The sequence below is a fragment of the Schistocerca americana genome, chromosome X (assembly GCF_021461395.2).
Source record: "Schistocerca americana isolate TAMUIC-IGC-003095 chromosome X, iqSchAmer2.1, whole genome shotgun sequence".
In the NCBI taxonomy this organism is placed as follows: Eukaryota; Metazoa; Arthropoda; class Insecta; order Orthoptera; family Acrididae; genus Schistocerca; species Schistocerca americana.
Window position 1 is genome coordinate 202,038,998 of NC_060130.1, and position 12,784 is coordinate 202,051,781.

Below are 12,784 nucleotides of genomic sequence, written 5' to 3' on the forward strand. Positions count from 1 at the left end.
CAAGTGTCACTGCCTGGGAAACCACTTTGTACCACGGTTAAGGCCTCGCCTTCAGAGACGTGGGTTTTCACAACAGTAGTTACTACAGCAGTTTTCCAAAGCTGTTTCACAGAGGAAGACCGCACTGCAGTTCCTTCTCTAAATCGTCGCACAAACGAAAAAGTGGCTGACATCGAAATAAGTGTCCAAGGAATAGAAAAGTAACTGAAATCACTCAACAGAGGAAAGTCCACTGGACCTAACGGGATACTCGTTCGACCTATACTTGAGTATTGCTCATCAGTGTGGGATCCGTACCAGGTCGGGTTGACAGAGGAGATAGAGAAGATCCAAAGAAGAGCGGCGCGTTTCGTCACAGGGTTATTTGGTAAGTGTGATAGCGTTACGGAGATGTTTAGCAAACTCAAGTGGCAGACTCTGCAAGAGAGGCGCTCTGCATCGCGGTGTAGCTTGCTGTCCAGGTTTCGAGAGCGTGCGTTTCTGTATGAGTTATCGATTATATTGCTTCCCCCTACTTATACCTCCCGAGGAGATCATGAATGTAAACTTAGAGAGGTTCGAGCGCGCACGGAGGCTTTCCAGCAGTCGTTCTGCCCGCGAACCAATCGCGACTGGGACAGGAAAGGGAGGTAATGACAGTGGCAAGTGAAGTGCCCTTCGCCACACGCCGTTGGGTGGCTTGCAGAGTATAAATGTAGATGTAAATGTAGTCCGGAGAGATACCGTTGCCTTAACCTATTCCAAGTGCTGTAGTACATCAGGACAATGTTCATCTATACGTGTTTGTCAGAGATCTCTGGCCTGCCCAACCAACTAAGATGCCGCGTATTGAACTTGTATCAAGGGTTCACTCGCCAAAACTGAGATTTGTACTGGAGTACAAGCTTTCCGAAGATCCATTCCTCAAGGACACATTCAAACCCTGTTTTATTCGATTTCACGACGTGCAGTTGCTCATATCGTAGCGTTGAAAGATGGACCAACTTCAAATTTTAGGTATTTAATAATAATTTGTTATTCAGTTCGTGTAATCGTTTCTGTGTATCTCCACAGGTCAAATTTGTAATAAATTCATTTTTGTTACTGGACGAGGCTGTGATTTCACGGCACGGTGACCTACACTGACGTACGTCTCGTTCGTTTTCGTCCAGACATAGCAACTTGGTCACAGGATTTGGTCAAGGCGTGGCAGTCTCTCTTACAATGCTTGCTGTAGATTGTCAACGTTCCAGAATGTTTCGTGCGTCCCATTTACCTAAGAGTTAACGTCTTCAGCCATTTTTCATTCTAGTTGTTTAGTAATTTTCTTCCTACGCTTTACTCTTTATTTTCTCTTTTGGTGCACGCTTAGCTCGATGTGTTGCCTCTTAAGCACGACCTTTTCGTGTACTAGTATATCTTCTGTTAAGGGAGTTTTCCAACTCTAGTGGTTCATCTACGCTTCTGCGGGCTATGGCTTTGCCTTGTCTTTGGAGAAGCACGCTTCAAGAATTTTCCGTATGTCGTCTGGTATGTATAATTCCATCAATTTTTTTCATTATTTTTCTTGCATGATCTTTCATTTTTCCATTTATTATGATATGTGTAATTTGGTATGTATGTATGTCTCCTATTTTTGTCCGTCGAGGAACTCTTATTTATCCTCTTTAAACTTATGTTTAGAAACATCGATTGTTTTTAATAATAACTTTACATGTTGATATGCACGTAGATGATCCATGTAGTACACTCAGTGTTGTTGTACTGTCCTTTATATATGTAGTTAGCATTCTCATTTATAGGGCACTGCTCACCTAAGTATGTTCTGTATCCCTGTAATTTTAGTCACTTAGATACTATACTTTTACTTGGAATGTCCTAAAAATTTCATATCGTTATTATTATTTTCAGAAATAGTTAAGCGGCACTATATTTGCGCTCAATGTAAATTTAAGAGAGCATCTCCTTTGTTTCCTTACCAGCAGTTTTCAACTGTGTATTTTTCTTCTGTATGTAAGTAAGAAAGAGGTAAAATTCTCTTCTATGCATTGTTAAGAAGAATGAGGGCTGAATATTAGAGTTCACTAAATAAACAGACTACGTATATAGATTTTATTGCGTAATAACTCCCCGGTTAATATTACCATCATTGGTCAACTCGCAAGCAGTGTTAGTTAGCTCAGAGTTACATTCCTCGTTGTGCGTTTATACTTACAAGATTACTATAGAGTTAACACGAGGTCCCTGGCGCAGTACCTCGCTGGTTCTCTTACAAGGGAACCTCCCCATCGCACCCCCTTCAGATTTAGTTATAAGTTGGCACAGTGGATAGGGCTTGAAAAACTGAACACAGATCAATCGAGAAAACAGGAAGAAGTTGTATGGAACTATCAAAAATATAAGTAAATATACAAACTGAGTAGTCCATTTGTAAGATAAGTAACATCAAGGACAATAACAATTCTGGAGCGCCGTGGTCCCGTGGTTAGCGTGAGCAGCTGCGGAACCAGAGGTCCTGGGTTCAAGTCTTCCCTCGAGTGAAAAATTTAATTTTTTATTTTCAGACAATTATTATCTGTCCGTCACTTTTTTGGGAGTGCTTATCACATCCACAAGAAAACCTAAATCGGGCAATGTAGAAGAATCTTTTTACCCATTCGCCAAGTGTACAAGTTAGGTGGGTCGACAACATATTCCTGTCATGTGACGCACATGCCGTCATCAGTGTCGTATAGAATATATCAGACGTGTTTTCCTGTGGAGGAATCGGTTGACCTATGACCCTGCGATCAAATGTTTTCGGTTCCCATTGGAGAGGCACGTCCTTTCGTCTACTAACTGCACAGTTTTGCGGAGCGTTCACAAAACAGACACTAAACTTATTACAGAGAACAGAGACATCAATGAACGAACGGACAGATCATAACTTTGCGAAAATAAAGAAAGTAAATTATTCACACGAGAGAAGAATTGAACCAAGGATCTCTCGTTTCGCAGCTACTCACGCTAACCACGGGACCACGGGGCTCCTGAATACAAAAAAATGGTTCAAATGGCTCTGAGCACTATGGGACTCAACTGCTGAGGTCATTAGTCCCCTAGAACTTAGAACTAGTTAATCCTAACTAACCTAAGGACATCACAAACATCCATGCCCGAGGCAGGATTCGAACCTGCGACCGTAGCGGTCTTGCGGTTCCAGACTGCAGCGCCTTTAACCGCACGGCCACTTCGGCCGGCCCTGAATACAAATTGTCCTTGCTGTTGCCTATCTTGCGCATGGACTACTCAGTTTGTATATTTTGCTTATTTTTTTCATAGTTCTGCACAACTTCTTCCTGTTTTCTCGATTAATCTGTGTTCAGTTTTTCAAGGCCTGTCCACTGTGCCAACTTATAACTAAATCTGATGGGGGTGCGATGGGGAGGTTCCCTTGTCAGTATAACCTTCATGAGAGAACATACGAAAGAATAGGACCAACGTTCTTCACCACGTACTCTAAGTAACCCTTATTTAGTTGCGTACTAGGTTTTCAAGAAATTTTCCCTCTTTCCAGTTCGCCTTCGGAACCATATTTGTAATTTTATTCTTTCAAAGTTCCTGAGAGATTCATGAGTAAAATGGAAAACACAATGTCTGTCCTGTATTTGATAATCTTCAGAGATGTGTTACGGCCATGATTGACTACGTCGCGCACTGATCTACTGTAGGCAGTAAAATCCTTCGGAAAGAAATTATGCTTTTAGATAATCCACAGTTTTGCAGTGCTCTACCGGTGAACTGAAACCGATGGGCCGCCGTAGTGGGCGTGTGGTTAGAGGCGCCGTGTCACGGATTGCGCGGCCCCTCCCGCCGGAGGTTCGAGTCCTCCAAAAATGGTTCAACATCTGAGGTCATCAGTTCCCTAGAACTTAGAACTACTTAAACCTAACTAACCTAAGGACATCACACACATCCATGCCCGAGGCAAAATTCGAACCTGCCACCGTAGCGGTCGCGCGGTTCCAGACTGAAGCGCCTAGAACCGCTTGGCCACACCGGTCGGCTCCAAAAATGGTTCAGATGGCTCTGAGCACTATGGGACTCAACATCTGAGATCATCAGTCCCCTAGACTTAGAACTACTTAAACCTAACTAACCTAAGGACATCACACACATCCATGCCCGAGGCAAAATTCGAACCTGCCACCGTAGCGGTCGCGCGGTTCCAGACTGAAGCGCCTAGAACCGCTTGGCCACACCAGTCGGCACCAAAAATGGTTCAGATGGCTCTGAGCACTATGGGACTCAACATCTGAGATCATCAGTCCCCTAGACTTAGAACTACTTAAACCTAACTAACCTAAGGACATCACACACATCCATGCCCGAGGCAAAATTCGAACCTGCCACCGTAGCGGTCGCGCGGTTCCAGACTGAGGCGCCTAGAACCGCTTGGCCACACCGGTCGGCACCAAAAATGGTTCAGATGGCTCTGAGCACTATGGGACTCAACATCTGAGATCATCAGTCTCCTAGACTTAGAACTACTTAAACCTAACTAACCCAAGGACATCACACACATCCATGCTCGAAGCAGGATTCGAACCTGCGACCATAACAGCAGCGCGGCTCCGGACTGAAGCGCCTAGAAGCACTCGGCCACCGCGGCCGGCTCGAGTCCTCCCTCGGGCATTGGTGTGTGTGTGTGTGTGTGTGTGTGTGTGTGTGTGTGTGTGTGTGTGTGTTCTTAGCATAAGTTAGTTTAAGTAGAGTGTAAATCTAGGGACCGATGACCTCAGCAGTTTGGTCCCTTAGGAATAAAAACCCCTACAGATCCTTGCGCTAGGGACTGAGTAAGGGTTCTGGACGTGGCTTTCAGAATGAGAGTCGTGCATAAAGTCCAGTTGCAGTATTTGCTGACAATCGACGCACAGGACCCGAATTTGATTGTAATGACTAACACAGATATTTCTTTGCAGAAAAGATGTCTTAGCCTCCTGTGACCCTTCGAAAACTCGCTTGATCAAACAAGTAACAACACTGTGATGTAAGCTATTAAAATAGCGTCACACGGAAAGGTTTGTACGTTTTTTCAGAATGTAGATCCCATCTGTGACCATGAGATACTGGGAGGACTAGAAATTCCCATCTACTATTTCTATTGTCCTCGATACGATTTTAACCAGAAAATTTTTTATATGTGGAATAGATGGAATCAGAGGGGAACAAATATGCTGAAAAGAGTGAATACTCAAAAACTGATACATCCAAACACTCTCTATCCCGGTGGAAAGGTGCATTGCCCTGAAGAAATGTGATTTCTTTCTTTCGCAATCCATGTTTGTACTCACTTTTTTTCTATACAGTTGCCGGCCGGAGTGGCCGTGCGGCTCTAGGCGCTACAGTCTGGAACCGCGAGATCGCTACGGTCGCAGGTTCGAATCCTGCCTCGGGCATGGATGTGTGTGATGTCCTTAGGTTAGTTAGGTTTAAGTAGTTCTCAGTTCTAGGGGACTGATGACCTGAGAAGTTGAGTCCCATAGTGCTCAGAGCCATTTTTTTTCTATACAGTTGGTTCAGAAGACTGCAGTAGCAGTCGCCAGTTACTGCTTATCCTTTGCAAAATAATCTATCAGGAAAAAATCAGTTTGTTTCCGAGAATGCATTGGCCATAAATTTCCCGGAAGGTGATATCGATTGCGCCTTCTCTTTGGCGCGTAGCCAGTGAGTTCCACGCACTCCTATGACTGCTCGAAGTGGTGGACCTACGTCTCATCCAGAGCAACAAATCAGCTTACAAATTAGTTAGAGTCGTCATAAAACGAACGAAACATTGCCTCAAAATTAGTTTCCGCGATTGCTTTTGGTTTAGATTTAACAAATGCGCTATCCACCTTTCACGAGGTTTTATCGCAATAAGTTTTATTGTATACTTGAACTTGATACACCTCGTATAGCATTCCTTAGCTATTCCATACGTAATCAGGACATCCTTGACTTTTGGACGGGGTTGCAGTTGTGGGACGCCCTTCCAGCGACGTGCGACACGTTTGAATTCAGTCATTTTCTTAAATGCTGAAAGTGAGGCAGGCAAACTCGTCACCAATATTCGATGAATTTCCGTTGGCTATAATCCACCCAAGACAAAGAGCTTTATGCCGATACGGTATTCCAGTTTATAGCTTCGAAGGAAGGGCGCTCGTGACCTCGCCGTATACCGCCCTAAAACGCTCCGTTCGTGAATCGAACAGGAAAGGGGGAAAAGATAGTCGAGTCACCAGCCACTCATAGTAAGGTGGCTTGCAGGGTAGAAGTGTACATTTCTTTCACTTATTTTTTTAGATGTCTGTGTATATCCACTTGAGCCGGCCGCGGTGGCCGTGCGGTTCTGGCGCTGCAGTCCGGAACCGCGGGACTGCTACGGTCGCAGGTTCGAATCCTGCCTCGGGCATGGGTGTGTGTGATGTCCTTAGGTTAGTTAGGTTTAAGTATTTCTCAGTTCTAGGGGACTTATGACCTAAGATGTTGAGTCCCATAATGCTCAGAGCCATTTTTTTATATCCACTTGACCATTGTATTCGGCGTATTCCTATAAGTTAGAACTATCGAAATTCTCTCATTTGTTAGTTGCTTCTGCATAATTTAATTGTATTATTAATTGTGATGGTTACAACTGTTACGGAAGTGTGTTTCAAATCTTAGAAGGGGAAGTCAGAAACCGAATCAAACTGATTTGGACGATCTCCTACATAATGTTGTCGATATGGAGGGGAGCAGAAAGGAGAAGGGCGTCCAGACACACGTATAAAAAGATTACACCAACACACACGTGTCTTCGAAACAATTTAATTAGGAGATCATAACGCCAGATTCATTTCGAACTTCGTTGAAACGACTGAACACTCGAAATTAGATTAATTCCCGTTTCCGAGAATTCGAAGAAATAGTCATTTGTAGAATGAAATTTTCGCTCTACAGCGGAGTGTGCGCTGATATGAAGCTTCCTGGCAGATTAAAACTGTGTGCCGGACCGAGACTCGAACTCGGGACCTTTGCCTTTCGCGGGCAAGTGCTCTACCAACTGAGCTACCCAAGCACGACTCACGCCCCGTCGTCACAGCTTTACTTTTGCCAGTACCTCGTCTCCTACCTTCCAAACTTTACAGAAGCTCTCCTGCGAACCTTGCGGAACTACCACTCTTGAAAGAAAGGATATTGCGGAGACATGGCTTAGCCACAGCCTGGGGGGGGGGGGGTTCCAGAATGAGATTTTCACTCTAAAGGAGTGTGCGCTTATATGAAACTTCCTGGCAGATTAAACTGGCTGTGGCTAAGCCATGGTGGTTCAAATGGCTCTGAGCACTATGGGACTCAACTGCTGAGGTCATTAGTCCCCTAGAACTTAGAACTACTTAAACCTAACTAACCTTAGCGGTCTCGCGGTTCCAGGCTGCAGCGCCTTTAACCGCACGGCCACTTCGGCCGGCGCTAAGCCATGCCTCCGCAATATCCTTTCTTTCAGGAGTGCTAGCTTTGCAAGGTTCGCAGGAGAGCTTCTGTAAAGTTTGGATGGCATGAGGCGAGGTACACTTGTTCTATCGGGGACAGGTACGGGCATTTCGCTGAACACGTGAGTACCGCATAATCACGCAAACAGTTCATAGAGACACATGCCTTGTGTAGACGAGCATTATCCTGTTGAAAAATAGCACCACTATGGGGATAGGAGACACTGGATATCCACGACTTGCCGTTGTGCCCTGAAATCATACGCGGTGGCTCCCCACACTGCGACCTCAGGAGTAACGCCACTGTGCCTCTACAAAACATTGTAAGAATGGGACCTCTCCCTACGTCGCCACCATACTGACCGAAGATTGTCATCTGAGGTAGTAGAGAACTACTGCGTACGCACAGGATGGTAATTCCCTCTCCGGCTGCTGCTAGTCTCCGACCAACAGCGCAGCAAGACACAAGCTGTTGCAGGGAGTCTCGGATGACAGACGCAGATTTGGAGGGGTTACATTGTTCTTGGTGGTCGACCGGAAACATGACGACTACTATGCTTGCTGTCACATTCCGACCCAATGCAACATCGGGCCCTCGTCACATCCGAATGCCCCACAAATCCGGATATTGCACGATTCGACCAGACGACCAAATGGAAACCCACAATGAGGACCCTTCGAAGTCTGTCAGGTGCTGATAACGCTGTCTCACACGAGTGTGCAGCGTCTCCGTGCCCATCACACTGATCACTCAAAATCTATGTTCACACCCCTTATATACCCTACCAGGCCTGATAATAACACTAAAAATGAACAACACCAATGAAATCTGGTGGACGTTCAACCTATCCCAAAGAATTCTAGTTATAATCATTTACATATCTGCCAATGATGTGTACCAAGTTAAATTCATATCCGACCACGTCTTTTTGGTGCTTCCCTTTTTTCAGATAGTGTAAGTAATTCTTGGACTTACTGGAAACTGTTAGCGATTTATAAATTTCAGCTGGTCCAAAAATGATCTGCGTCATGAACTGGACTTTGATTTAAAAAAAGGTAAGTTTGAATGCTTCTCACCGATCATCTTATACTCCTCCACCTTAATTCGTGGCCCCGGACTATCACAGCAGCTTTACCAGCTTTCACAGTTGCAACGCAGTGCTTGTTTTTATGCTTGGTGCTTTTTTTACATGTTGAAGTGAGCAGTGCCTAATTTCTTTTGGGTGTATTAATTTAATTCTTCTTATTTATTTAAGTTCCTTGTAACTGTCTCTGTGTGTGTTCATTTCACCCCACTTAGTTGCCGTTTCCTTACGAGGGTAGCTGTAACAATCTTCTTTTAAATTAGTTCTTGTTCTTGTATCCTTCTTGAGTATATTAGGCTAAGGTCTCTCGTGTTTAACAAAATCTTCTCGAGTTTCCAGTTGCATCGAGTCGTAAAATTCCCACGAGATTTCGCCAGACAGCTCTTAGGCCATTGCCAAATGGTATCTGACAGCAGTGTCGTCGATGGCCTCGTCTTTGTGTACCCTCACTACAGACAGTGAACTCTGCGCTAATCACTCTATGCCAAATAAGGCCATATCTACATTCGCCATGGTCAGACTAAACGCCCTGTCGAGTTGCAAGCTAGTTTTTCATTCTGATTTTAATTTCAAGGGCTTATTTTATTGGGATACCATGTGGATAACAACAGAGATGTCTTCAGATGCAGTTGGGTGTCCATTTTTTGTAGTATGTTCTGCCAAGGCTTACTTGCCGGGATATGCAGGCATAATCACATCTCGTGTTCTAGCCAGCTTTGTTCTACGTTACAACGTTATAGCGGCTGCACTCATAGGGTGTCTTACGTACGCAGCGCCTTCTGAGTCCTATATCATCCTTCACAAGCCTCACGAGTTCCCAAATCTGTGCTAGGAGCCTTAGGATTGATTTAATACTGTCTTTTTACAAGCCGCCTAGTGTTGTCCGTCAGATACCCACAAAATTTTGTATAAACTGGTGAAACACAGTGTTGCACCATCTGCAAACGTGTGTGGTCATGGATTAAAGATATCAGAGAATGGAAGAGTAAGCATTGTGAAATTAAGACAATAACTTTACTGCGAAATAAAAAGTTACCAAAATAAAGACAGTGTTTTCAAAAGTACACAATTTTACTCATCTGTGCAATAAAAATATTAAATTCAATTTTCGCCACTCAGTGTAGTGTAATATACACCAATTCTCCTTGACATGCAATGCTCAGTATGCTGGAGACTTTGCAGTTCAATCTAGTCCCACTGTTACACTATCTGATCAGATGTGGGCGAACGTCCTTATGTAATGTGAAATTGATCACTAAACGTGACGAGAGGCATACCCTCTAATATAAAAGGAGGTGGGGAGTATTGTGTTGTCAGTACATAAGCAATAAAAGCAGAATATGTGGGTGAGGAGAATTCAGCGATGTCGAATGTGTACTACTCATTGGATGTCGCCAGAGTAACAAATCCATCAGCAACATATCAGTCTTTCCTGTGACGACGTGACGTAAATCTTCTTGAAAGAGAAACCTGATGTGCAGACTTACAGCTGCACAGGTTCAACAGGGTAGCGGATTGGTCATTTTCTGGGACGGTATCATGATGATGATGATGCTTGGTTTGTGGGGCACTCAACTGCTCGGTCATCAGCGCCCGTCCAAAGTCCCAATTTTTGCACAGTCCAATTTTTTACACAGTCCAATCAAGCCACCGTCACGAATGATAATGATGAAATGACGAGGACAACACAAACACCCAGTCCCTGGGCAGGGAAAATCCCAAACCCAGCCAGGAATCTAACTGGGGACCCCGTGACCTGGGATAATGTTGGCAATACGTTGGAGGATATTATCCCAGGTCACGGGGTCCCCAGTTAGATTCCTGGCTGGGTTTGGGATTTTCCCTGCCCAGGGACTGGGTGTTTGTGTTGTCCTCGTCATTTCATCATTATCATTCGTGACAGTGGCTTGATTGGACTGTGTAAAAAATTGGACTGTGCAAAAATTGGGACTTTGGACGGGCGCTGATGACCGAGCAGTTGAGTGCCCCACAAACCAATCATCATCATCATCATGATACCGTCCCAGAAAATGACCAATCCGCTACCCTGTTGAACCTGTGCAGCTGTAAGTCTGCACATCATTGTTACCTGAACCCTCCACACTCTTCTGCGATCTTTAGGCTTCAGACAAACTCTACATTTTTCGGCGAAAATAACCGATCGCCGTTGATACAAATTCCATTCCAGGTGTTCCCTTACACGCCATCTTCGACCGCCACAGTCTTGGGCAGTTTCTACTGTTAGCTATAATGGACGCCTAGAGATAAAATTGATCCAGTTAAGACGGTTGCGCCGGACATTGGGACCGAGCGGTTCTAGGCACTTCAGTCCGGAACCGCGCTGCTGCTACGGTTGCAGGTTCGAATCCTGCCTCGGGCATGGATGTGTATGATGTCCTTAGGTTAGTTAGGTTCAAGTAGTTCTAAGTCTAGGGGACTGATGACCTCAGATGTTAAGTCCCATAGTGCTCAGAGCCATTTGATCCATTTTTAAGACGGTTGCGTACTGTTTAGGTCGACACAGCCGTCCCAGTTGCCTCCAATAAGGCAGTTCGCTTACATTATCCCCAAGATACCGTGAGTTACAATTCTTAGGTAGCAGTAATCACCTAGTGGTTCAAATGGCTCTGAGCACTATGGGACTCAACTTCTGTGGTCATTAGTCCCATAGAACTTAGAATTAGTTAAACCTAACTAACCTAAGGACATCACACACATCCATGCCCGAGGCAGGATTTGAACCTGCGACCGTAGCGGTCTCGCGGTTCCAGACTGCAGCGCCTAGAACCGCACGGCCACATCACCTAGTGGTGGTGACCACGGGCGACGACTATGAGCCAGATCTTTGGCGTTTGAAGTCAAACAGTAGCGGTTGAATGTTGGAAAAGTATCACTGTGGAATACTGGAAAGACAGGTTTGTTTTTTGCTCCATTACACGGGTAGTTATAAGGAATAACTTCTTGTGGTCAAAACATTAATAAGAAAGGAGTTTCTGCGTCAGTAAAATAACTAAACAGGTCACGAAACATGTGCGAAACATTTTTGAGCAGTTTACGGGATGAGGCCATAGACGACACGGCAGTTAGTTTACCACTTGAGAGTAAACGAGGAGCACTCGGCCGAAAGGTCGTGGTAATTGCCCTACGTGATGAGACTGGAAACAGGAGAAAGTTTTGTTAATTCGTGTAAGAACGAGACCGTGTATTTGTTTTCCTTTTCTTGTGCTCTTGTGCTTATATACTCATAGTTGTGAAAAATGGCTAGAGACTGCTTGTTGTGTGTGGGTGCGGGAGAAGTGGTGAGTGTTTGCAAACGGCTAGAAGCTGCGTTGGCTACTGTCGACAGGCTTCAGGATGCTGGCCCGGCTCCCGGCGGCGGTGGGGCGCCCGGCAACCCCCAGCTGCCTTCGCCTTCGCCTGGCCACTCTGACGCTGCTGCGCCATCCGACGCGTCTGGTTCTAACCGCGCGGCTGCCCCAGTACGCCTGAACAACAGGTACGAGGCGTTGTCTGTTGCGGAAGAGACGTCACAGCCAGCACGAGTCGCCTCGCCTGTTGGGGCTGAGGCTGACCTTCACGGAAGTGCTGAGAGAGTACAGAGGGCAAGATTGCCGGTTTCTGGGAGCTCCAGCTGTAGGCGGGTGATTCGGTATTCGAGGGAAATGTCGGTCCAAGAGTAGAATCCAGAGGTTACTGTATTTCTTTTTCAGGTTATCTCGTTCGGCGGCACCGTGGAGTATAAATATCTATGGAATGAGCATAGGCCGTTGCGCGTGTACTCAACATCAAACCGGGCCAGTCACGTGATTTTGGGACGACACATCTGCTCTTCATTTTGCGGTAATAGCGAAATCATCACACGTATGCGCCGTGTATTATGAACTTTTCTACATGTTCGAATTTTCTTCCGGACAGCTATGGTGAAGTATTGCCATTGTTGCGGATGTAGAGAGAATATGTGAAAGGTGAACCAGTTACTTTTCATACGCACGTACAACAAACGTATACTCGTAAATGTCATATTGCTACGAGGCACTTAATATTTTGAAAAACATCGAGACACGACATTATAAAGTCTTGTATTCTAGACACAATTTCTGCGATTTTCTGGCCATGTGATAATTTGCGTGTGTGTTCGAGTAAACTGTCAGTTAGTGGATACAATTGATGCTATGTTCATATGCAGACAAAATTTATACGTGACAGTCTCATTAATTTACTCCAGTTTAC

At 45.0% G+C, this 12,784-nt stretch overlaps 1 protein-coding gene across 1 annotated transcript in view; it reads left to right on the plus strand.

The window, feature by feature from the left end:
* Positions 1–12,784, plus strand: part of LOC124555919 (cell surface glycoprotein 1-like) — a 546,947-nt gene that overhangs the window by 81,104 nt on the left and 453,059 nt on the right. The window contains exon 3 of the mRNA XM_047129974.1: positions 11,897–12,050. Within this exon, the coding sequence (XP_046985930.1) occupies positions 11,897–12,050 (154 nt within the window). The remainder of the gene's footprint in view (positions 1–11,896; positions 12,051–12,784) is intronic.